Genomic DNA, 27,893 nt, shown 5'->3' with positions numbered 1-27,893 from the left:
GAGGAATATCACTGCTGGAGACTCATCGTTGACGTAGTGAGGCATATTTCGCATCTAGCGGTTATTCATTTGACTGAGTAGTGCGTAGTATGAATAAGAGGCATTCACCAGCTGAAACGGAAAGGAAATAATATTTCAATATACCAGTAATATTACACACTATAAAACAGCTCTCTGAAACTTAAATGTAATTAAACTGGCAATCAGCTAAACGCAGATTTATGAAGTTATTAATTATAACCTACATCCAACTAAAGTTTTTGGAATAGAATTATTATTTACATAAATCAAACAGAGCTATATAATTTCAGTAATTGTTTTACATTTTTATTAACCTGACTAAGTCTTAGGAATATTTCCCTAATCGCCGAATGTAGATATTGGTCCTGAGACACCAACGGCTGCACTGTTGTCTCACCACTGGGAAAGTCATCACAGACAAATCTGACAAGTTTGTGAGGCAGTGTTTGACACCAGTGCTTGTGTCTATTGTCTCTTTATAAGTGCTACACAATCTCATCCACAGCAGCTACGTTTTCCCATTCAATTTGAAAACAAATATGCTTGCTTACTGCAAGTATATAGAATAATACTGAATTGGAAATAATACAAACGTAAATCTTTAAGATATTTTATAGGCGATACTAGATCGACATTTAATTTCTTCTTAGTGCTTACATATTAGTACATACGTTTACTTTTATGATATTTGTCCATGCTGAGTGACTACATGCACCTGTAATAACAGTGAACGTCAGAGCACGGCAGGCAACATAAGTGATTAGGAAATAATTGATGGAGATCACAGAAATGACGGTAACATCTCTCACATAAGTGCTGTGAGGCTACTAAATGGAAAACCGAAAAAACTTAAAATTGTGCGCCTTATTTTCAAGCTTAGTATACATATGAAGCAGGTTTTACAATGATGTAGTCTAGAAAAATTTTGGAAACATTTATTATTACACACAAACCGATAAACATGAGTCAAAGTGCCAGTTTTGTAAAACTTCTATGTAAAATTTAAATTTGTAAATAGTAGGCACAGAATTCTCTGCCAAAGGTAATAGAGACAGCCTTCTGTGAAACAGGTTAAAGTTATGTTTAGAGTCCGATCACGCCTGGTTTCCATGTCAGAGATCTGGAATTTTTTATAGGATAAAACTGAAATTAGTTTACAACGGGAAATCGACTGTAAAGGTTAGACAGTGTGAATCTGCAGAGAAAACTCTGAAGCGAAATGCAAGATCACATAAGTGATTGACGTACAGGACTTTACGTCGATAGTAGCGCACCAATATGGACGAGAGCGTGTACGTTAGGTTGACGCAGTTTGACATGCATGGTGAGGATATGTGACTTGGTAGGTATTTATTACAAAGAACCAATATGTATCTTTCAAAATCTGCGTTTTCGTGTCCGATAAGATCTTCACGTGGTCAAATAGTTGAGGTCAGCTTAGCGAATGCCCTTGAAGTATGCCTTCCTTAGTGAGTTAAATAATAATTACACAAATAATCAGATATCCTACATGGAATTTTTACTCCTTCCAGACCGAGTCTTCCAATACTACAGATAATTTGGTAAGTGGATTTCTAAGCTCCTGGAATGTCAAGAATGGTTTTTACAGTAATTTAAAGTAACGATAATCTCGTCGGCACAGTGTTGTGTTCCGAGACTTGCACATCGTAGAGCATCTTCAAAGATATCACATTCAATCAGCTGCATATCAACGCAAGAAAGGACAACGAAACATTAACAGTGCTTTCCTACTGAATGTTGACGACAGTGGACACAGGGGGAAAGGGGGGAGGGGGAGGGATATAATATCGATTGAGCCAAAAACAAATTTAAAATATTAACAAACTCCCGGTTCCGACCAAGGTTATGTACTAGTTTATATAGTCTGCGTAGCACTACACATGTAAAAAAGGATTAGGACTTGTTTCTTTATTTTAGCCAAGTGTGCAGATCAAGCCGGCCGGTGTGGCCGTGCGGTTCTAGGCGCTTCAATCTGGAACCGCCTGGCCGCTACGGTCGCAGGTTCGAATCCTGCCTCGGGCATGGATGTGTGTGGTGTCCTTAAGTTAGTTAGGTTTAAGTAGTTCTAATATCTATGGGACTGATGACCACAGATGTTAAGTCCCACAGTGCTCAGAGCCATTTGAACCATTTTTGTTTTTTGTTTTTTTGTGCAGATCAATTTCCTCTTTCTGATAAACACTGTTTTACTTATATCTATAAAATGTCCTCTCTACGCGACACTTGTCGAGACTAAAGTCGATGTCTTGCCAAGAAATCTCACTAACTGTGTCACTGAACAACACCGGAGTTTCTATCTTTGTTTTATTAGCGTACTATATAGGCCACACCACATTACATCTGTAGTTCGTATGAAGATTAGAACAAATTTATGTGAGTAAATACTGGGCTAGTGGAACTGGTAATACATCATAATTACACTTCATGTTAACGGAAAACAGATACAATCCTTTTAAATTACTAATGGAAAGAAAAACAGTACAAGTAGACGAAATTGTTATGAAGTGAATCTGTAACTCTAATTATGGACATACTACAATGTCAAAAAGGTGAAGTTTGAACAATGTTTAGATATGACACTATCGTCTGACAGACTTTCTTCTCGGAAACATACACTAAGCTATATGCGCAGGTCATGGCCTCTGAAACAGGTTTCTGAAATTATCTCATTTCCGCTGAAATTTCTATTCTGTTTTCGGATCGAATATTTCCTATCTCAAACCGATACACTTATCGTTCTATGTCTTGACTGAAAGTTACATTGTTTTCGTGGAAATAGTTGGATATGATTGGAGTTTCCAATGTGAGTATTCACTTTTTACCAAAAAATTGGGCAATGAATTGTCTGACCAATAATCAATTTGTATTCACGGTGTTTAGAGCAGCTTTTTGCTTTTTCATTCTCGGCGATTGGATCAGTATACCTTCACGCATAACTTTTGTCGCAAAAATGGTTCAAATGGCTCTGAGCACTATGGGACTTAACATCCACGGTCATCAGTCCCCTAGAACTTAGAACTACTTAAACCTAACTAACCTAAGGACATCACACAACACCCAGTCATCACGAGGCAGAGAAAATCCCTGACGCCGCCGGGAATCGAACCCGGGAATCCGGGCGCGGGAAGCCTTTTGTCGCAGACGTGCTGTGACGCACACATACTGAACTCTCCAAAACTGCCTTAGGGTACTTGCTTTTGCTATCTTAGCGAATCCAGTATCACATTATCATTATTGGCAGACAGTGAGTGACTAGCTCAGTGACTAAACTTGAAAGCAGCTGGAAGGTTCTCATTGGAAATATCATCGGAAAGAAAAGTACTATTCGTACACATCAAATATAGTGGAACCATGTGTAACATTGTGAATCGTAATGATGGTATAGCCTAATGCTTCCTTGGCGTACATCCAAAGGAAGTTCAAAAACTTATAATTTGACCTCGGTAAATACGTCTTGCTAACACATATTTTCTTGGAAATTTTCAGATTCCTAAGCTCATATTTTTACATTGGATGACAGGGCGAAATTTTTTAGGACGCCTTCCATACATCAAGGAAACGACTCTTTAGTGCCATCAGAATGTCATGGACGAACAGAGGGATCTGAGTTTATTTTGTCTTCACACAGGTCATGATGTTTAAATAAGAAATTTCTTCCACTATTCTACGAGGGTCACTCCAAAAGAAATGCAAACTATTTTTGTAAAACAACAGTTTTCATTCTGCATGTGTGAAAGTTATACAATGTGTGGATACATCCTTCCCGCTTGTTTTCAAACTTAGTTCAACCTGTTGCCGTGAGTAACGCCGTCACAGCATGTCTTCAAGATGGCTGCTACACTTGAAGTTCATCATAAGTCGGTGGGCAAGCAGCTCTCGTGATGAAAGCGGGCATGGCAAATTCGAGGATTGTCCTCGCAGTGGCAGGCCTCGTATTGCACATACTCCAGACAATGTTCAGAAAGTTTACCAATTGGTGATTGCTGACGGACGCATCACAGTGAACGAATTGTCACGATACGTTGGGATAGGGGAAGGAAGTGTTTGCAGAATACTGAAAGTGTTGGCGTCAAAAAGGTTTGTGCCATGTGGGTTCCCAGGATGTTGGCCGTGGCTCACAAAGAAACAAGAAAAACGGTATGCAGTACGAGAATGGTGGAGATGAATTTCCTGGAAGAATTGTGACAGGTGATGAAACATGGATTCATCATTTTTTAGCAGAGACGAAGAGGCAATCAAAGGAATGGCATCATGCAAATTCACCCAAGCAAAAAAAATTCAAAACCACACCTTTTGCTGGAAAAGTTATGGCTACAGTGTTTCCGATTCCGAAGGACTCTTGCTTGTGGACATCATGCCAAGTGGAATCACCATAAATTCTGATGCGTATGTGACGACACTGAAGAAACTGCAAGCTCGACTGAGTCGTGTTCTACCATATCGACAAAAGCAGGATGTTTTGCTGTTGCACGACAATACGTGGCCATATGTCAGTCAGAAAACTATGGAAGCGATCACAAAACTCAGATGAACAACACCGAAACACCCGCTTTACAGTCCTGACCTGGCTCCATGTGACTATCTTCTCTTTGGGAAACTGCAAGATTCTCTTTGTGGAAGAAGGTTTGAAGATGATGACTCTCTTGTGCACGCTGCCAAACAGTGGCTCCAACAGTTTGGTCCAGAATTGTAACGTGCGGGTATACAGGCGCTGGTTCCAAGATGGCGTAAGGCAGTTCAGAGGGATGGAGTTATGTGGAGAAATGAAAATATTGTTCCTAAAGGATGTATCTTCACACTGTAAAACTTTCAAACATGTAGAATAAAAGATGGATTTAAAAAAAAATACTGTACATTTCTTTTGGAGTGACCCTCGTACAAGATATTGACGTCAGTGATATACACTTTGCACCTACCTGAATTCTGTTTTTCGGCCATTCCTTTGCCATCCTTCGTTTTGTTGCCATTATGATCTACGACTGGCTGGACTCCTGATTCCGATACACTCACAAATTTACAGATGGGTATAGGGCATGTTCCTTTCAGCCCCATTAAGAGTTTCTCACATTGCTCTACTTACTCGATTTTGCGATTTTTCAGCTTTTGTTCATTAAGTAGTTTTGGTTTCTTTTGATCTGTAACGAAGGTCACTTTTCTTACACAGCAGTTGTCTACCACGGTTGCTGAACCACGGAGGAAGTTACTCAGCTTTGTTCAAGATAATTGCCCATTGACGTTGCACATTGTTAGTCGTTGGGTTGACGTTTTCTTCCCGCTTCGCTAGCGCAGTTAGCCAACGCACGCTTATGCAAAGGCACTTGACTCGGAGAGGAGGAGACGTGGCGGTGTTGAGTTCCTGATCACCAGACTTCCCACTAATGTCCTGGATTAAATATCAAACCTCTCAGCAATGTATCCTGTCTGTAACACTGTTGATGGTGATCAGTTAGTCGAATCGGACAGTAAGAAAGCAGGCCCCTTGTTGGTATTCGAGAGGATTCGGCAGTAGCGAAGCGTGGAATTCTTTTTAGCATAGGCTGAGAATTACGAATTTCGAAAAAGAATTTAAAAAAAATTTGAAATAGGAACACTGCAAAAATAATTTAGTTACATTTTTCTAATAAAATTTAAAGTAATACAGGAATTGTTATACATAAAACATAAAAATATTAAACAGTAGAAATAGTAGAAATATAGCACATAGTAACTCACCCTTAAATAATTTTTACAAATTAGTTCTATCAGCGATAACACAGAGACGAAATCCAGCAATTTGGTTGACGATTTCACAGTTCCCTTCTCTGTAGCCAAAATCGCGAAGTTCATATGTCATCGTGTTGCGAAGCTACGTTTTAAAGCGTTTTAATGTACTCATGCTTCTTTCGCAACACGCAGTGGCTTCTTGAACAGCAACAACCAACGACTGTAATTTCACACATTCATAGAACTTTTTAAATCTATTGTTTATAATGGATTTTAGGAGCTCCTCAGGCTTTAGAAGTTTATCCATACTGCTGTAAGTATATGCAAGTCCTTCCAGTTTCTCACCGTCAAAGAAACGATGTATTTAAAGTAGTTAGTCTAAATCACGTATGGGGAAATTGTTTGGCCTACTAAAACCAGATGAATTTTTCTGAATTAAAAGTTCTGTAAAATCTGTTTCATGAAAGTCCCGGAATCTAGTTTTCAAGTTTACTACTACTGTATCAATTATTAAGAATGCTATCCTTTCAATTTGTGCATATTTGCCTCTGTTTCGTTATAATTAATATCAGACACTCCTAATGAATTTACAGGGCTTTATCTTCCACTATCCGTTTCAGAAAAATTTCCTCACACCTTACTCTTTCAACAGCCTTAATACAGTTTTCAATTTCGAGCTTACAGCATCTAATTACCACAGTTTTACTTGCAAGTCGTCAACCAAGATACTTGTATGTTGGAAAATCGAACTGCGCAGCTGCAATAGAAAAAGAAGAATTTGGTCATCCAGTATGCTATTTAGCCCAATTGCTTGATGAAAGGAATAACATCCCAACTTTCACTGTTTATCACATCATTAAATGCTGCTCTCATATCTGTATATGAATAATGGTTTGTACAACGCATGAATGAAACTTCTACGTTGTTTCACGCGGGCTTTGTATTTTAAATCCGATTTCCCTCAAAGGTTCATTTCTTTTACTGGAACAACAAAAAAAAGGGGAAATCCTGGTAGATATGCCACAAAAATTTTTACATGCGTCATTTTTTTGCATTTGTAGAGGAGATTCAGCAGATGTGCGTAGCAGTGCATAAACAGAACGTGAGGATATACACGTTTCGCAGTAGAATGGACATCACGATTTTTCCTGCCATTGCACTGCAGCCATCGTACGTTTGCGATACTAATTTGTTTTTATCAGTATTTAACTGACGCCATTCTCAGTTCTAACAGGCGACTGGCGGAGGTGTTGAAAGACTTCTGGCCTCGCTCGCGGAGTGGAAGCATAGGTCGTAGTTGGCAGCATCAGTCCCACAGTTCATAGAGGCCATTTGGTTTGCAGCTGAGGAAGGGTCTCAACCAAAGGCTTCGTCGTTTATGTGATGGCCTTATCTGTTAATTTCTGCACCTGCGTTATCGGTTCGGGATTTGTAGGACTCCCCCTGATAGTTCAGGGGCGCACTACACAAAGGAAGCAGCTACTAGGGTAGCAGAGTAATTGTGGGGTGCACATGGTGTTTTTTTTAGGATGAGCGATAGTCTCAGGTACTCTCATGGACACTCGTCAGTTGATACGCAAATAGGGAAATCTGACAGCGCTCTGTGTAACGAGAGTTCGATTGTAAAAAATTTGTCAGTAAACTATCGAAAAATTTGTTACAAAATTCCTGAATTTCCTGCCCTCCAGGGAAGCTCTCAACCTCATTTTATTCCTGAGATTGAGAACTGGCTATAGCCCGAAATAAAAAGCTCTGAGATATTTGCAATGTTTATCGGAAATACAGGTTTGGCGCCGTACGAGGAGGGATAGCCACTGAAGTGGGCGAAGTTTAAACAGATTGTAAATCGTGCTCTGGACAAGTATGTACTCGTTTCTGGTGAGTGGATTAAGGAAGAAAGACCCGCCGTGGTTTAATAAAGAAATTCGGAAAATTCTGAGAAAGCCAAGGCTGTTGCAGTCTTGTTTCAAAAGAAAGACGCGCAAATGACAACGGGAAAAGGTTAGTAGAGATTCGTGCGCCTGTGAAAAGATCTATGAGCGAAGCATACAACAGCTGTCACCGTCGTACCTTGGCTAAAGTCACCGGCCGATGTGGCCGAGCGGTTCTAGGCGCTTCAGTCTGGAACCGCGCGACCGCAACGGTCGCAGGTTCCAATCCTGCCTCGGGCATGGATGTGTGTAGTGTCCTCAGGTTAGTTAGGTTTAAGTAGTTCTAAATTCTAGGGGACTGATGACCTCAGATGTTGAGTCCCATAGTGCTCAGAGCCATTTGAACCATTTGCACCTTGGCTAAAGGTCTGGCGGAGAAACCGAAAAAATTCTGGTCTGACGTAAAACCTGTAATCGGGTCTACGACTTTCATCCAGTCACTCGGTGACCAGTCTGGTTTGGCGGAAGAAGATAGCAAACGGAATTCCGGCATTTTAAATTCTACGTCTCAGAAATCGTTCACGCAGGAGTATCGTAAAAACCTACCGTCGTTTGACCGTCGCACAGATTCCCATGTGGATGACATAGTTATCAGAATCCCTGGCGTAGGGACACAACTGAAAGAGTTGAAAATAAGTAAGTCCTAGGTCTGGATAGAATCACAGTTCGGGTCTACAAAGAGTACTCTACGTCATCGACCCCTCTTCGTCAGCCCTTTATCGCGAATCTCTCGATCAGTGCACTGAGCCAAGCGACTGAAAAAAGGTGCAGCTGGAACCTATACGTAAGAGGGCTAAAAGAACGGATCCGCAGAATTACAGATCATTTACCTTAACGTCGGACTGCTGCAGAATTCTAGAGCATACTCTGAATTCGAATATAATAAATTTCCTAGAGACCGAGAAGGTCATGTTGACGAATCAGCATGGCTTTAGAAAGCATAGCTCGCACGTAATCCAGCTTGATTTTTCTTACATGATATACTGCAAACTACAGATGAAAAGCAACGGTCAGATTCCATATTTCTAGATTTCCGAAACTATTCGACTCTGTACCCCACTGAAGACTGTCAATAATGGTAAGTACATATGGAATGGGCTCCGAGATATGTGACTGGCTCGAAGACTTCTTAAGTAGTAGAACCCAGTATGTTGTCCTCGACGGCGAATGTTCATCGGAGACAAGGGTAACATAAGAAGTGCCCCAGGCTAGTGTGATTGGACCGTTACTATTTCTTATATACATAAATGATGTGGCAGACAAAGTGGACAGCAATCTGCAGCTGTTCGCTCATGATGCTGCAGAGTACAGGAAGGTGTGGAAGATAAGTGACTGTAGGTTGATACTAAATGACCTAGACAAAATTTCTATTTGCTGTGATGAATGGCAGCTGGCTCTTAATGTAGGAAACATAATATAATGAGGCCGGCCGCTGTAGCCGAGCGGTTCTAGTCGCTTCAGTTCAGAACCACGCGACTGCTAGGGTCGCAGGTTCGAATCCTGCCTTGGGCATGGATGTGTGTGGTGTCCTTAGGTTAGTTAGGTTTAAGTAGTTCTAAGTTCTAGGGGACTGATGACCTCAGATGTTAAGTCCCATAGTGCTCAGAACCATTTGAACCATTTTTAGAAATGATGAGGACATCGCTGCTTTATACGAAATGTCACCCTAAATAGCTAATACATATTCAAGGATACTACTAGGAATATTACGAACGTACCGAAAGAAAAGCTTCTCTATCAATGGGATAGAGATGCCCAGCGGTGAGGACCAATGGTTTCTGGGCGCGACTGATGAGGATCCTCAGGACGCGTTTGAAACGTCCACTCGCCTCCACCCACGAACAGCTGTAAGCTGCCATCATTACAGCTTCTGCCTATAGAGACGAATATAGATACATGTAGCTATTAGTGTGAACTTATATTCTTCATGGTGCAGGCAACAACAGAAATTGATTGTGTATGCAACAACAAAATATTCGACTGTTTGTAGTGCAAAGCTTCCACCATTAAATGTATATAATAAGGTTCACTGTTCGTGTCCAATGCCATGAAATCTTATTGTAAAAGAGATAAGCCAATTTCAGTCAGACAGGACATTTGCGAGAAATATATTCCATGCATTACGAAAAGCGAAATAAAGTTGAGCCATTAGCAAGAATAAGAAAACGCCATGCAGAAATAAATTTGTCTCATCAGTCTTGTTTGTACTTTCACTCACCTGCATGGTTACGTTGTTTGCTGCCCAACAATAGAGATAAACTTGCCCGCAAGGAATTGGGAGAAAAGACGCACATTTCAGCACTGCGCTGAAGTCCTCGCTCTGCAAAAAGACACCGACGAGATTTGTGAACAGGGAAATAATTTGAATTCATCACCTCAGATTACAGTCGTCGTAGGATAGACAGACTAAAAGCCGAATTCAAAATTAAACCGTTACTTACTGGAGAATACATGAACGAACACATCGAAAGGGAAAAAGTTTGTGAATCCCGGAGGGGAAATATGTTAGGTATGACAAAGCTATTCACTATATATACGTCCACAGCTCACAAATGCGTTCTGACTTTTAAAAAGACACTGTTAATCGTAAATCTTACAAAGAAGTAGATTATGTCAGTTATCAGATACATAAAAAATTGCTTATATCACAAAAAGTGGCGCAAGATGACAGTAGATTTACGTAATGCAGGTGTGGGTCAATTTCGCTGATTGATACTATTAATGCTATTAAAACTTGCCTTTCAACAAAAGTTGAGTTATACTGCAGTTTCCACGCCGCCACCTGCTTCTTTTACAAAATAATTTTATGTTTAGTACTCGTCTATTTTTGGAGACAAAGTTCCTGAAAACATTACCTGAACGGTAATATCAAGCGATGGGTATTACGATTATTTACCACCCCTTCATTTCACTATTCATTCTAGTACAGGGTGGTTCAGAGAAACAGGAAATTTGAAACTTCCTGGCAGATTAAAACTGTGTGCCCGACCGAGACTCGAACTCGGGACCTTTGCCTTTCGCGGGCAAGTGGTAGCATCTGAGCTACCGAAGCACGACTCACGCCCGGTACTCACAGCTTTACTTCTGCCAGTACCTCGTCTCCTACCTTCCAAACTTTGCAGAAGCTCTCCTGCGAACCTTGCAGAACTAGCACTCCTGAAAGAAAGGATATTGCGGAGACATGGCTTAGCCACAGCCTGGGGGATGTTTCCAGAATGAGATTTTCAATCTGCAGCGGAGTGTGCGCTGATATGAAACCAGTTTTAATCTGCCAGGAAGTGTCATATCAGCGCACACTCCGCTGCAGAGGGAAAATCTCATTCAGGAAATTTGAAATTTTCATTACAGAATTATCACGAACTGTCTCTTTATTTCTTAAAGATGACATCGGTCAGATGTACTCCCTTCAGGCGTTTACACTGTAATAGCCCGTTACGGAAACTCCGCAATGTTCGGTGTAGAAATGGCTGTGAATTCGTCTTCAGTCTTCTGTTTCAGTTAACGGATAGCTGCAGGTTCTGCAGTGCACATTATTATTAAGATGTCTCCAAAGGATGAAATGACACAAACTAATACAGTGGGTCACGTAGACCAATTCCAAAGGATTGGCGAACGCCTTCCACCGACTGTCGAGCATTATGTGACGTGGCTCCATCGTACTGAAATTAAATATTTTCGATGTTTGGATCATGTAGTAGGGGTTTTTAGAAACTATCCTAGCATATCAACATACCGAGAAGATGTTAGTGTTGTTGAAATGTCATTTTCACGTTCGAAAAGTACGGACCAGTGACACCATGAAATAATATAGAATACCATAGCGTAAGCTTAGAGCTATGAAATTTATTTATTTTATTTTATTTATTGATTTATTTAACCTGGCAAGATTAGGGCCATCAGGCCCTCTCTTACATCTAACCAGGCATTCTACTTATTTTACATTCATATGTTTTAGTAGGCATGTTAAACTACATCTAGTACAAAAAGTGAAATAAACAATTTGAAAGGTACACCTGGAAAAATACATACATATAGAGTTTATATTCTTAGGTCACAAGTACTGTTATAATTAGACATTATTGAAGAGACAGATTTTAGATAGGAGTGCCGGCAGCAGGGAGTATGAGGGAGACTCATGGTGAAGGGAGGAGAAGAATAGAGACATGATGAAACATAATTAAGGAAATATAAAGGGAAAGAAGATTGCGTGGCTAATAGAGAAAGATGAAGAGGAAGGCATCTCAGGAGCAAGATAGGAGACGCTAGCTTTGCTATTTGACAGATGAGGGGATTGTCCTTGTACATTAATTTTGTGGAGAACTTTGTGAGGATGATAGTAGGAAATGCTTCAACTTCTTCTTAAAAGCAGCAGGAGATCGAATTTTGCGCAAGATAAGGGGCAGTTTGTTCCAGAGGCGGACAGCGGCAACTGAGAAGGAGTTTGCAAAAGTTTTTGTTTTGTGAGTGGGCACAGTTAGGATACCAAATAAGAGTGACCTCGTGTTTCGATTATGATGACATGACAGGTTTTTAATCTCTGAAGCAAGGTACTGGGGTGCTTGCGCGATGAGGAGTCGGTGGAGTAGACATAGAGTGTGGTAGTCACGCAATTTGTCCGGCCGCAGCCACCCTAGCTCGGAGTATGAAGCACTAACATGATAATATAGGCGAATGTTGCAGGTGTAACCCACACAGGCATTCATGGTTAGCTCTAGCCGTCTTTTGTTTTCACTACTCATGCCTTGTTGAATCACATCACAATAGTGGAGGTTCGGTAGAACGAGTGCTTGCACGAGCTGGCGTTTCAAGTCCTGTGGAAATATGTTCCGAAACTTTTTGAGAGCATAGAGACAAGCAGACGTCTTTCGGCACACTGCGACTGTATTCTCCGCCCAGTTGAGATGCTCATCCAAAGTTACACCCAAGTTCTTCACTGTTTTCTGATATGGTATTGGAGTACCGTCGAGCAGTATAGGAGGTAGCCGTTCGCGGAAATCTGAACTTATTAATTTCTGATGGGCTATTAAGATTACTTGCGTCTTTTTTGCATTTAGTTTAAGCCCCAAGTTTTTCGCCCATCTCACTACTGAAGACAGATCATCATTCATCTGAGCGATGGCAGTGTTTACATCTTCAGGTCTGACGCTTAGGTAGAGCTGGAGGTCGTCGGCATAGAAATGATATTTACAAGAGGACAGAACCGACGAAATATCGTTGACATATAAAGAAAACAAAAGTGGTCCTAAGACTGATCCTTGTGGCACTCCCGAGGAAACATGTTTCCAGGAAGATTTTTCATTTACGCAGACAACACATTGCTGTCTGTCTTTTAAGTAGCTTTGAAACCATCTCATTGCACTATCAGAGAAATTAAGCTGTTGCATTTTTCTGAGCAATATGTCAAAGTTAACAGTGTCAAAAGCTTTGCTGAAGTCCAGTAGCGTCAATATTGTTGCCTTTCGATTGTCGATGGCATATTTCAGGTCATCAGTTACTTTAATTAGAGCAGTGTTTGTGCTGTGATGTTTACGGAAACCGGATTGAACACTCTTATTCATGGTTATACCGATACTGTCGTTGCCTATTGCATCAGAAGAGATTCTCATTATTGCTTTTCTTGCCGTATTTGTTGTTACATGTTTTAGATGGAAGGTATCGTTGTTAGTTATCCTGTTTGGGGATTCTTGTGGACGGTAATTATCAGCTGTGCTGGTATTCAGAGGTGCAGAGAAGAATTCATTTAATTCGTTAGCTGAGACATGAAAAGTAGTTTCCGATTTTGCCTTTCCGACCCCCAAGCTACGGAGATTCTTCCATAGAGTCGTGGGCGTCAGATCGCTGCATACAAGGGAGCGAGCGTGCCTGATTTTAGCATTGCGAATGCATTGTTTCACTCTGTTCCGTAGCTTTCTATATTCTTCGAAACGCTCGGGTTTCGGATCTGCCTTGAAACACCTGTGGGCAGCATCCCTATTAGTCATCATTTGACGTAATTCAGCTGTCAGCTATGGAGCAGGAGATTTTCTTACACGGATTGTGCGCACAGGTGCATGTTTGTCATAGAGGGCAGTGAGTTTATCACCAAGTTCATTAATTTTGCCGTCGATTGTGGATTTTCTGATTATTTGATGCCATGAGATTTCTGAGCAATCGGCTGTTAGAGCGTCAAGGTCAATACGTTTCATGTTCCTACAAGTTATGTAACGCGATTTGATCCTTGGGGGCTGCACAGAGTAGGCCAGGAATATTACATCATGTGCTGAGAGGCCAGGGGCCGATGTTTGACCAACATCTCTTACTTTGTCAGTCTGTTTCGTTGCGATTACGTCTATAAGAGTATGACTGTGCGCCGTATGGTGTGTAGGTTGTAATGGAAGAATGTTCATGCTATTGCAACGCTCCTGAAAATCACAAGAACTTTCCTGTGCCCAATAACGGAAGTGTGCTTCTTAGCGTATCGTTAAGGTGGAAGTGGGCTTCGTTTGATAGTCATATGTTGTTAAAGAAATTGCCGTCCACAATGGATTTAGCTAACACTCGTTAGCTAAATTCCCTATGAAAAACAAGTCTCGGGATTTATTTTCTGCGTTATGTAACTTATAGCGTCGAAATATTAATGCGTGAAATATTCTCTGTGCACTTCGTCGTCCCATCTCTAGCTCAGATGAATGTTGTTGAAAGGAGCGCCGACTCCAACAACTGAGATATCTCTGGGGTAGCACCGTTCGGAGACCAGCTAGAAGCATTTTTTATGGAGGGTTAACCTGTATCTTCTAAATTACGCACCAGTAATCGCGCGAGCAGATGGGATACGTCCAAGACGTCCTGCCTGGTAATGTTGTCGAAATACCCTTTGCGCAGCACTCTACTATCACCCCGCTTATGAAACGTTTTTATAGCAATAGCGCCCTATGCACCACACCTGTGTTGCGTGATTACTAAATGGCAAGTTGTTTATAATATGTTATGTTAACCGGGGACCTAGAAACGACGGAGAGGCTCCGTCCCCGCCGCAGCCGCAGTGGTCCACAACCCCACGACGACTACCGCAGTCCACTTCACCGCACCGCCCCCCCCCGCCACCCCCCCCCCCCCCCACCCCCGCCGCACCACACCGGAGCCAAGGTTATTGTGCGGTTCGGCCCCCGGTGGATCCCCCAGGGAACGTCTCACAACAGACGAGTGTAACCCCTATGTTTGCGTGGTAGAGTAATGGTGGTGTATGCGTACGTGGAGAACTTGTTGGCGCAGGAATCGTCGACATAGTGTAGCAGAGAAGGAATAAGGGGAACCAGCCCGCATTGTCCGAGGCAGATGGAAAACCGCCTAAAAACCATCCACAGACTGGCCGGCTCACCGGACCTCGACACAAATCAGCCGGGCGGATTCGTGCCGGGAACCAGGCGCACCTTCCCGCCCGGAAAGCCGTGCGTCAGACCGCACGGCCAACCTGGCGGACTGTTTATGATAAGTACGCATCGGATTCGAACAACTGCAGACATTACAGCGCTGAAAACATTTAAGTTCCGAAAGTTCCCGTTTCTATACGCCTCCATTGTTATTTTTTTTAATTGTATCTTAAGTACTGCATAAAGGCAGCTTCGTTTTCATTAAAGTGTTTTAACTGACCAGGAGAAAACGGAATGAAATATGCACGTTGATTCGAAGCCGCAACTTCTCGGACTGTTGTACCATCGTTTAGGTTGAAAGTAGGAACAATATTTAGGTCAATACGCTACTGTCGTCTGTCACAAATAATTTTTGTGAGAGACTAATCAACAGAACTGTTTTACATGCTTTATCGTTGATTCATATCCAACGATAGACCAGATCTAGAGTGTCTCTCGCTACCAGGTCCGTTGATGTATTCATGCACTGTTCTCTCTAACACACTGATATACTAACAAGCATCATTCTTTCAATTACTATGGTAAATAAACTACTTACATATGTTGCCTGAAATAATCCAAAACATATGACAAGAACGGCGAAAGTAAATTGCGTCATAGCGATGGGGCTCATCGTGTCCTGCAAATGGGCCACGAAGCTGAAAGAAAAATAACGGTTTTTATAGTGTTAAGCGAGATGGTACCAGTTATTTATGGATTTAGTGAACACGTTTATGAGAACACAAATAGACAATACATAACATCAGTGAAGTTACAACAAGAGTAGTTTCTGCGATATGTACGATATTGCAAGTGCCTGTTTTATTATGATTACGATCCAAAGCTCCTCTGGGCATGCATGCATGTCCAAACGAACTTTGCCTAGCAGTCAGGTTAACACAGGCACTGCAATATCGCATTTATCTGCCGATACCGAGCAAGCGACTTTCGAGTACAACGTCTGACCTGCACGGCAATAAAACATAGTGGATGTATCAGAATGTGTCGTAGACGCATGGTTGACCACATATGAAAGTTTGGGACTGGCCGTGAGTCGGGCACGGATAGTGACGTCGGTACGGTTCAAAAAATGGTTCAAATGGCTCTGAGCACTATGGGACTCAACTGCTGAGGTCATTAGTCCCCTAGAACTTAGAACTAGTTAAACCTAACTAACCTAAGGACATCACAAACATCCATGCCCGAGGCAGGATTCGAACCTGCGACCGTAGCGGTCTTGCGGTTCCAGACTGCAGCGCCTTTAACCGCACGGCCACTTCGGCCGGCGTCGGTACGGTAGCTAAGCATGTTTGTTCAGCTGCCCTCTGTAAAATATATATTCTACACAGAACAGTCATAACCATCTATGCCGGCGACACTGCTATCATGGCTCAAGAGTCCCAACAGTAAAACATAAACTCAAGACTAGAAACAGCACCAGAACAGTCGAGCGTCGTCTGAGAAAGTAGCTTGGAGCAAATGCCGACAAGTCCGAGACATTTCTGTTCCCATTCTGACCAAAACAGCTGCACAGTCATAAACATACATGACCACAATCCGCCCTCCAAGAAAGGCCTTCCACTTTGACTAACTGGAGCAGTCTGATTTCGGCGAAACTACTTACAACACATCGTGAATAGCACTGGAGAAACTAAAACAGCTACGTTCGAAGCGCACAAAATAGGATGGCACCAAGGTCCATGTACATAGCTCCCATTAGACTGCCAATGACATACGCGGTTCCAGTCTAGTTATACGCATGTGGAACATCTGTGCATCATTTGCTCATCAAACACAACGAAGTTCTGCCTGTCATAGCAATGTGCCACGCTCTTGCAAATTGATATCAGTAACAATATCCGTATTAAGATATTCTCTGAGGCTCTCATCTCACCACACAACTACACAAGAATCGCAGATATTCGAAAAACCCCTTTATTCCGAATCTTGGAAACTACGATCACAGGGATAATGAAGACACAAGCGACCAGAAACATTATTTCTTATAAGAAGCTAACTATCAATGGAAGGTTAAAACGATCACAGCAGTAATGTCGCTGAGCTCATGTGAACCAGTTGTATGATGTCGTCTAGCACCTGGCTGCAATAGGGAAACCTACAAAACACCAAGACCAAACAACCGTGAGATCCAGTTACACTGAGGGGACGATTTTCTAATCAAACTGATTTTTCGTACAGCGACTTTGGAACGTTACAGGAGCTACTACATTTCGGTAGCCTCCAGAAAGATCGTCGGAACGTAGCAACAGTTGAAATTATTCAGATATTCCTACTAACAAATCCTTGCATCCATGTATGAACTGTCGTAGGTGACAGTTATAGTTGATCTGTTGCACAAACTTCTGCCCAGACCGTCAAAAAGTTTATTTTCCCCACGACAATGACTTAAAATGGCTTTATTCCCACTCCACAAAAACTGCTAGTTTTCTAAATGGGACTAAATTAATCAGTGTGCGCATTCACATGGACAACATCCCAGATTACATTTACGACGGGAGCAGCATCCGAGCACTATCAACAACTAATACTGGTACATCCAAAAATTTACATACCGAACCTGTGACGTTATGGGTTAAAGGACAGGGAGAGAAGAAGAACGATAAACTAAAGACCGCAAACGATACAGCAGCGACAATACACATTCAGACAGTCCAAGATACATTACCAGACAATACGACATTGCAGAGACTTCATATTTTGTAGTCATGTTTCACAGCCGGAAGTTGCTTAGAACTTCGTAACAGTGGACTTGAAGCATATCTTCAAAGTGTCATGGGAATAGGCATGAATGAACCAAGAAAATATGTCGTCCTAGTGGTAAATCATTAACTCAGAATCACACTTTTTCGGTTGAAAGGGAAAGGGTACTGGGTGCAGTTACTATAGTGACAATCAACATAAATAGGCGTAACGAATTGGGAATAAGTAGACTCTTAGTCGCCCCGACGATCAATCACGGAAACCATTCACCAATTTTAAAAATTTTGGAGTGCACGCCTTAAGCGGTATCATGTGTAATGACCGCATAAAAGTAGCTGCATGGAGGACAGATGACAGACTGAAATGCATTGAGAACGTCTTGAGGAAAGGCAGTTCCACTCCGACAGATATACCTTACAAAACTTATATTTCACTGTTTCTTGAGTATGCGTCGTCAGTTTGAGACCCTCACCTGGTAGGATTAGTCTATAAGAAAGATAATAACCAAAGAGGGGCTGTGTAATTCGTCACAGATTCAGTAAGAAAGCGCGGCATCAGCGGCAGACTTTAGGCTACAGGAGTGGTAAATACGGAGATGTTTACTGTTAAAATTTTGAGAGCGTACGGTAAAATCGTACATTACAAGCAAGTCACAAAGTAAACACTACTGTAAAATCAGACAAATTCGAGCTCATACGGAAGTATTACCTACAGTTATTCTTCCGATTCATTAATCACGAATGAAACACAAGATGGTAAGAGAAAGTGGTACACAAAGTTCCCCCGCCACACACCCTGCAACAGTTTGTGCAACAAGACGTATCTCTGTCTACTTTCGACGGGGTAGGTGATTTTCCCTTTATCCAATATTTATCTTCTGAAATATCTGATAAGATCCAGTATTTCATGAACGAAGTGAACTATTCAAGTTATTCCAAGTTATACTTGCAGAATTCTACAGTCGGCAAGTAAATATTCGGTCCATGTAAAAACTAACCCGTCTTCGTGGACGAGGTCTCTAACACACGTTTAAGTGGTGGCACTCTACTCGGGGATAAACCGGTTCCAATGCTGGCACTGGAGAAATTTTGACTGCCAATAGCTGGCTGGCAAGGGAAGGAGTGGTGGTGGCGCAATATTCCTGACGACTAGAGTTTGCACCAATGTCCTGGTTTAAATACCAAACCTCTCTGCGGTGCCTCATGAAGTGAGGGCATGTGACACTGTTGATGATGATCCGTCCGTCGGATGAGGACGTTAAGCTTGGCAGCCCTATTGATACTATTCGCGAGAAGTAGGCTGTGTACCGGCACGAAGTATCACCCTGTTATAATCATCATCATCATCATCATCATCATTATGCAATACAAACATTGTACCACACTTCACACACACACACACACACACACACACACACACACACACACCACAAAATGTACATGTAGTACAGGGTGGAGTAAATAAAAAATACCCGTAAGAGTTGGCACTGTTGGACTTGAATGTCTGCATATAACCACGCCTAGGAAGAGGAAAAGACCTAAAATTACTTCCAACAGGTTGGAACAACTGCCCATACATACAGCCGATCCTTGGAACACATTTACATAATCTTCACGCCTGACAGAGTTGTTAACATAGGTCGATCTGATCGTGGCCCTAGCTGGCTACCCATGTCATATGATCTGCCAGTGTGCGATTACTTTGCGTGGGGAGCGCTTAATTCAAAGGTGTATCGCAACTACCTGCATAGCCTTCAAGAACTGAGGCAGAACATTTAGGGTGAGACCGCAGCAATTCCAGCAGTACGATCGATCCACCTTCAGTAATTTGCTGACCAGGGGTCAAAAGTATCAAGAGATGAATGCTGGCCACTTTCAACGTCAAATTAATGAAATTAGTACAGTATTTCCTCTCCTGCGCTGTTTCTTTATACCCTGAAACTCAGTTCTCCAGGACACTTTTATTTGCCCCAACCTGTATTACTAATATTGTAATCGATCATGTTGCAAATAAATAAATATACGAAAACTTTAGGGTAACAGCTTGTGACTGCACTATGATGTGTTTTTCGCGAGCCTCAAAGAGAACGCAAAGACTACCAACGAATTTGCATTGGAATGAAATTCATGCCGAGACTAAACAGGTTGTTTTGAAAAAAAGTAGCACGTATGTCTACAGTATGTAATATTGGTCAAAACTACAAGAAAAATTCCTATAATGATATGTCAGAATACCATTACCTAGTGAGATATGGGCCATTATGACGTACGAGTAGTGTTACGTAAAAGTAGGCACAATAGGTATTGCAGCATGTTGTTACCTCGTATCCTGGCAGATGTCTCAGCCCTTCTTCTCAGTGAATCACGCACGCTTTCAAATACACCTTATTCCATTCGGAACGCTCCATATGCACTGGCTTCACACACTCATGTAACATATGAGTGTGGTCAACGGTTTGGACATACACTGATGCCTTTAAATGTCTCCATAGACAAATATTGCACGGATTCAGGTCCGGTGAACGTGAAGACCACGCTACCGGATCCCCTGGACCAATCCACCGCCGATGAAACGTTGTGGTGAGGTAATTTCACATGCTCCGTAGAATATTGGGTGGCGTCACACTGTGCATAAATCACAGTCGTTATATTTCTGCGAGAGTAACTTTCTCCAATAGCACTGGTAATTCAACATGCTAAAATCTGTGATACAAGTCACCTGTTAATCTAGTAAAGTGTATGGTCCTGTCACCGATAATTGCTGTCCACACATTGATACTGAAGCGATCCTGATGCCTAACCGCCAAGTTTGCTCCGGCACTTGTTTATTATGGTATTTTACTACGCCACCCCACGTGAATCCTATCCCATACTATTCATTAAACACGTCAACTAAAGCGGTCCACACCTCAACAGGTATAGTTTCCGGAAATTTAATTATAGGAACTTTTCTTCTAATTTTACCAACACTGTCTCTTGTACGAATATGAGACAGGTTTTTTAAACGCCTAAGTTTAAAACGTGACTATCATTAGTCCTCACGTATATTTTGCGTGTCTTAGGACGAACAATGTTTTTCAGTTATTTTGAGCGTATTCAGAAAAGCACTGAAAACCACCAGAGTTGTTCACTAGTTTTGGTATTTACTATCAGGTTCATCTTGCTTTTTCAGCATTGCTAGCGCCTAGTATCGCGTCGGTTGTTGGATACCGTAATTCAATGTTCTGTTCAAGAATTGTTTGCAACATTAAAGCACATATGTGTACTCAGTCATCTAAGATTTCACACCAATTGTTTACCAATAATCCCGTAAGAAGATTAAAATAAACACTAGCCTTCATGGGGGTCCGTAAAAATTTTCCCAATAATGGACGAGATTGGAAACGTCCTAGTTTTTGTATTAATTGTTCCGCGAGTTTGAAAACGTTTCGTTCGCCCAAGAACTAAAATGACAAGATATACATGAAACTTATTATACGTTCAAAGGTAAATAGTTATCTGTTTCTAAGGTTCAGTACTTCGATTCACCGGCCGGTGTGGCCGAGCGGTTCAGGGCGCTACAGTCCGGAACCGCGCGACTGCTACGGTCGCATGGATGTGTGTGATGTCCTTAGGTTGGTTAGGTGTAAGTAGTTCTAAGTTCTAGTGGACTGATGACCTCAGAAGTTAAGTCCCATAGTGCTCAGAACCATTTGAACCATTTTGAAATTCGGTTCCTTACGGTAAACATTTTTCAAATGCATATCCAAAGTAAACCTTTTTATGTTATCAACATGAATGTGGTGCGACATTTTTGATGCAAATACGATTAAATACTGGATATCCAACAAATTACGAAATAAAGCTAAGAAGATAATTTATTCGTACCTCCACGAGGATTGGTTGAAATTGGATGTCAGAATGACTGAAAAAATCAAACTGGATATCAACAGAAATATCACATTAATATCCCTCGTAATGGAGGAACAAAGGATAAAAATGGCTTATTCGGGTTTGATATCATCGATAACACTTTGTTTGCTTATAAAATTTCACATTGGTTCACGTTAATGTGTTTATTGAATTACTTTTAAGATTTTCCTTTTTAACGTCAATTGACATACGTGAAGTGAACAAAATGTGTTTGATACATACAATTTTACGTTTGATTTGGTAAAATCTAGCTGAGACCCAATAAACAACTAAAGGAAAGAGGGACTCTTTCCGAAACTATTCTGAACTCGCCCGGTAGAATCGAGTTTTAGCAGCCTACGACTGCGCCGGCGATAAACGTCTCCTTCGTTTGCCACATTATTGTGCAACATACCAACTGGTAAGCAGAATTCGTAGCTCTGGGCGTATTTTGCTCTGTTAAACCCTTAGATATTGAGAAGTATCCCAATTCTGGAGAGCATATGATTTTTACCGTAAAATTTCACACTTTTATCCTCTATTCGAACTCAGCAAACGCATTTTCCTTGCTTCGAATGATGCGTTTGGGATCAAATATAGATGAAGACATCTACACTGTAGCGTGACTGTGTTCTTCCTAGTGTACTAGGGTAGCTCTGAAGTGTAAAACTGAATGAGGAACCAGGAAATGAGAATGGGCATTTTTATTTCGCGGAAAAATTTTTAAGTGCTGTTGTTATTCCGTTGTGCATCAAGAGGGGTTGGGGGGTGTCTTTCTGGAATTCGGAACTGACAAACAGTGAGGGGCAAAAGTCATGGGATACTTTTTAATATCATGTTGGACCTCCATTTGCCCTTTTTGGGAACTTGAGGTACATGAACGGCAGCAAATTGTCTCCAAGTAGCCGAACATAACGATTTCCAGTCAATGAACGACCGACCTTCCTTACTTAAGTTTTTCATGAGTTTCCTAAGTCCCGCAGGTAAATCTCGGGACAGTTCATTTGAAGGGACACATCTGATTTCCTTCCCCATACCTTAAATCATACCAACTTCTTGTCCAGCCCTACTCACCCCGAAGTATACCGGCCCGTACACCACTGTCTGTCTTCTTCATTCGCTTTGAATGTCATACGCAGATTCGTGTGAAGAGACTGCTTGGGGGTTAGTTGTTTGAATGGGAAGCCGTTTAAAGAGGAGTAAAAACCTGTCTGATGTGTGAAAGCCACAGTAATTTACTCTTTTCTGGTAAACGTTTCATTTGTTACCATGTAAATACTGTGATAACAACGCTCAACACTCATATTTTCTGTCTTTCATCCTGCACACAAGTCTGGGGAGATAACATAGTATTTCCATGTTTGTTTCTGTAGAAAATAGACAATTCATGTCCAGTCGTAAGTACCCGTTCAAATCAGTAATCTATTCGACCCCGACTACTTGTTTTGAAGTCTCTCGGCTGTAGAAACATTCTGGGTAAGCTACGTGCAAAATTTCTGTGAGCTGTAAAAATACAGAAATGTCGTACGTAGAATGTCATTTTGCTTCTGACTGGTGCACGCCTTTAGATTTGACCCCACTTCAGCGTCTTGTGTGTTAATTCGCTGCTTATTCCGTTCAGAAGTTTTTTTCATTTCGTCTCTTTGCACTACAAAAAACCCTGAAGTAGTCATGAGGAATCGAAACCGGGACTTCTACGCTAGAATTCAGTAATGCTAGCTACTAGACCATTGATGTATGGTGCTTTTAACACTGAAGCATCTGTTAATAAAATTAGTACATCATTCATGAAACGTCCTATATGGGGCATTCGAATGAAAACAAGGAAATGAAAAAAAGTAAGTACACTGTTTATTTTTTGAAAAGTAATCGGCATAACTGTTAATTCATTTATCCCATTGTGAGGCAAGACTGTCAATGCCGTCATGGAAAAATGTTTGCATTCTCCTACCAGACCATGATTGTACCCAGGCGTGACCTTCTTGTCCGATGCAAACGGATGTCTTTCTTCAGGGGCTCCATAATATATTAATAGCATGAGGAGACATTAGGACTCTTTGGAGGGTGTTTAAGAGTTCGCCAGCTGAACTTGATTAGCGTGCCATCAAGTCGAAACGCCCAGAAATGTTGACAGACAGCATCATTTTGTTACAGGCTAATGCTAGACTACATGTTGCCAAGGTTGTTTCGATTACTCTGCGGAAGTTTTGTCATAACGCAGTCATGGTTCCTTAGACAACGGCAAACATTTTTCCATGAAGGCACTGACCGTCTTGTCTCCCATTGCGATAGATGTACTAACAGTTATGGTCACTATTTTTGAAATAATAAACAGTTTACAAACGTTAATTCCATCTGTCTCATTTTCATTTTACTGCACTTTATGGCTCAAAAATGGTTCAAATGGCTCTGAGCACTATGGGACTCAACTGCTGTGGTCATCAGTCCCCTAGAACTTAGAACTACTTAAACCTAACTAACCTAAGGACATCACACACATCCATGCCCGAGGCAGGATTCGAACCTGCGACCGTAGCAGTCGCACGGTTCCTGACTGCGCGCCTAGAACCGCGAGACCACCGCGGCCGGCTGCACTTTATACTTGCAACAAGTCATCAACATACCACGCTTTTTGGAAATGAAATATCTTTATCTGTATCACCGGATTCGGAACATAGAGTTTCGTCACAAGTGTGTGTGTGTGTGTGTGTGTGTGTGTGTGTGTGTGTGTGTGTGTGTGTGTCTGTTTGTGTTTGTGTGTGTGTGTGTGTGTGTGTGTGTGGGTGGGTGGGTGTATGTGTGTGTGTACACACGCTAATGTTGTACACCTTTGTCCAGACCCAAAATAAATAATCATAGCCGGCCGTTGTGACCGAGCGTTTCTAATCGTTTCAGTCCGGAACCGCGATGTTGCTACGGTCTCGGGTTCAAATCCTGCCTTGGGCATGGATGTGTGTGATGTCGTCAGGTTTAAGTAGTTATAAGTCTAGGGGACTGATAACCTCAGATGATAAGCCCCGTAGTGCTTAGAGCCATTTGAACCATTTTAAATAATCATATACACATGTAAACGCTCAGTTTATAGGTGACTGCATGCTACAGTGAGTAATGTCTCGTTTATTATCATCAAAATCTATGCACTGGGTGGGGGAGGTGGGGGGGCAGGGGGAGGGGAGATAGGGTAATGTTCTAACCGAAACGAAACATACATAAGTTATGCTCATCCTACATCCCAAAAATGATAAAAATGTAGCTTGCAGTACTCTTGATAGCGTCAACTAGAGTAATATACATGTTTCCACGATGCAAAGTACTACGAGCTGCCATTACGTACCTGAGAACTTTTTGGTGACTCTCGATGCAGAGGCGGATATCTCTGTACATTGTATCTGCGTGTTTCGCCGTTGAACTCTGTTTGTAGCCCTCGGCTTTTTCCTTTATCGGCGTGCTGGCTTCGACTCTGATCCCCATAATACGTTCTGCGACGATCTCTAACTGCGCGGCCAACAGAATCATGACCGATGCGAAGAGACAGTCCATGCCGAAGCTGATCTGTGTCATCCACAAACCTGCAGCGCACTGGGCGAAGTACGAGAGTTCGTAGTTTCCAGTGTTGTTGTCCCACACGTGTTGAGCGAAGGGCAAGCGCCGCTCTTCAGTATGAGCAACCAGCGGCATGGGGAACCATATGAAGCACTGCGAGAACATGAAGAGCAACATGCCCAGCGTGAGGCGAAAAGCGCGCCTCTCCGAGCCGCGCAGGATGTTCCAGAGGACAGATTCCCGGCAGCAGAACTCGCTCTGTAGCGACATCAACGCGTCCACCCGTCGCACCAGAGAGTAGTACAGGCGCCTGTCCCACAGGAAGAAGCCCATTTTAACGAGACCGTTGCAGTTGGTGGAAATGGCCATGAGCACCAGCGTCGTTTGCTCCATATCTCCCCACGTGAAGTACGCAGCCAGTGCACCTTCCACTACGTTCCAGACGCCCAGAGAGAAGCCGTAGGCAGTGTAAATGTGGAACATCCGCGATTCATAAAGGGGCCACATACCGAAGAACCACAGGTGGCGGATGTTAAATCTGAGAACGGACTCACCGCTCTCGGTCCAAGCTACAGTTCTTTCCATGTTCTCTGGCCTTATTTGTTTCATGTCTGCCTTCATAGTAACACGAATCACCCAACGCTCGATGCCTATCGGCCCGCTACACACTTAGAATAGCAAATACTGAGTTCGAAATCCACCAGGTTACAATAAGTTAATGTATACAGACAAGAACTCCTAGAAGATTAAGCAGCCCAGTCGCCCCGTACCGATACTTAACGCTGAAAGCAGCCTTTTATATGTACCTACAGCTGGCACAAATTGCAATTATAGCGGTAAGTTTTAAATTATCGAGTAATAATTAAAAATGTTGTGGGTGAATAAGTCATGTTTATTTGCACGTTGGCCCGTTGAGTTACGTAATGCAAACAAACGTCAATCAAACTAAATAATAGAAACCACCCACTGCGTTCGTGCTGCGATAAATAATTTGGAACTGATGTTTGGTGATATAAAAAAATTACGTCTCGTTTTGTTGTGTAACAGTCTGTGCGTCCCTTTCATTCCTTCATAATAATCGAAGTTACCGTATTTTCGCCCTAAATGCATTTATTGCAGCTCGTGGACTGTATGTACAGTATGTGCAACGTGTGCTAATATTTTGGGTTGCCAAATTTCTTGAGTATCTCCACAGACAAATAACGCCGAATAACAACAGTGTATCTATTGCTACAGAAGATTTATCCCGTTTCTCTTAAACAAGACGAGTTATGGTGCTACGTGTAATAAATGACAAATATAAATTTAATGATAGCAGAGCATTATTTCGACTTATTTACTTTTATTTCTCTGGACTTGCGCAGTTAGTCTTTGTATGACAATGTTAATACTGATAATTTACTATGTAAGATACAAACAAAGCGATTGATTCACTTCAAATTCTGACGAAAATGTGATTATTAAGTGTACGACAGTACACAGCTTTCAAATAACACGGAACTGTAAGAATGAAAGAGAACAGCGCTCTCGAAGATATTTTAAGAAATTGAGAATTTACAGTACGTGCCAGTAACTTGCCAGAGCGTTTGTACGTAAGTTCTGTTGTGTGGTTATCTTTATTGGTATTGGGGAAGGGAAACTGAAATGTTCGGAGTCACTGTGGAGACAAAGTGGGCCTGATGTGTCGCCAGCTATAAGGAAGTTGCCCTAAGAGACGAGACAACATTGTAAGTAATAATGAATAACAAACTTTGGCAGCTAGGAACCCCTCCTGAGCAGAAAAGAATCTAGTGTTGAACAATAACTAGCTCTGTCCATCTGGATGGGAACTACATACACAAAAAAGTTCCAACTATTAAAATTCCTTAATAGACCATTATTAACATACAATCTCGCGAAAATCTTGTAGAGAGAATATCCGTTCCACTACTATCAAGGCTTACATTAATTCAGCATTAACACACACAAATCAATAGCGATAAAGCATGGGAACATGCTTATAGCCCACAAGAACTCCACGGAGCGTCATCATCAACATATATAAATCAGTCAAACGACAGAGTTTGGTAGAACATTTTCCCTAACAGGCAGTATTATTTGCCGATACCTTTAGTTGTTAGTAGGCTATTTCTACGCACAAAACTTTCAGTATGACTATCCTCTACTATCTATGCTTCTTTTCCCACTTGTTTTTCCTACAGTGATTTTTTTTCTTTCAAACAATTTTTCCTTAGAATTTGTGCGAACGCCTTCATTTTCCTCTTCCTGATACACGTAAGAGAAATTCTAGTTTCCTAAACTCGGTCGAATACCTCTTCATGCATTACTTTCTATTCATTTGTCCTCCGCACATTGCAAAGCTTTCGAAATTGTGTTTTTCCTTCTTTCTTAACGTACGTTATTGCACTCTAGACAAGTCATTTTACAAATTCTCTTCTTGTACCAATATCTGCTACTGGTGTTGTCAGTAACGCATTTATTTTTCCTAATGTTTCCTTTGTACGCTACCCATCTTCTTAGGTACAACATGTTCATTAAAAATTCTACCGCTACAACCGCAGAATCATCTGCGTATATGATAACCTGCACTCTCTCTTCTCCTACTTTTACTCCAGCTATATTCATGGTTACATCCACAATTCTGTCACCATAGACATTAAGTAATGCTGGAGACA

General features: G+C 41.7%; 1 protein-coding gene across 1 annotated transcript; it reads right to left on the bottom strand.

Annotated features, from left to right (window-relative positions):
- LOC124545820 (odorant receptor Or2-like) lies at nt 1–25,827 on the bottom strand. Its single transcript, XM_047124773.1, has 5 exons — nt 25,010–25,827; nt 15,624–15,723; nt 9,895–9,996; nt 9,395–9,550; nt 1–111 (listed from the first exon to the last, which is right to left on the bottom strand). Exons 1-5 carry the CDS (start codon nt 25,825–25,827, stop codon nt 55–57), a joined length of 1,233 nt encoding a protein of 410 aa, XP_046980729.1. The 3' UTR covers nt 1–54.
- Nucleotides 25,828–27,893: the final 2,066 nt, after the last annotated feature.

This window comes from Schistocerca americana, chromosome 8 (genome assembly GCF_021461395.2).
Source record: "Schistocerca americana isolate TAMUIC-IGC-003095 chromosome 8, iqSchAmer2.1, whole genome shotgun sequence".
Lineage (NCBI taxonomy): Eukaryota > Metazoa > Arthropoda > Insecta > Orthoptera > Acrididae > Schistocerca > Schistocerca americana.
This window is presented reverse-complemented; position numbering and strand designations above follow the sequence as displayed.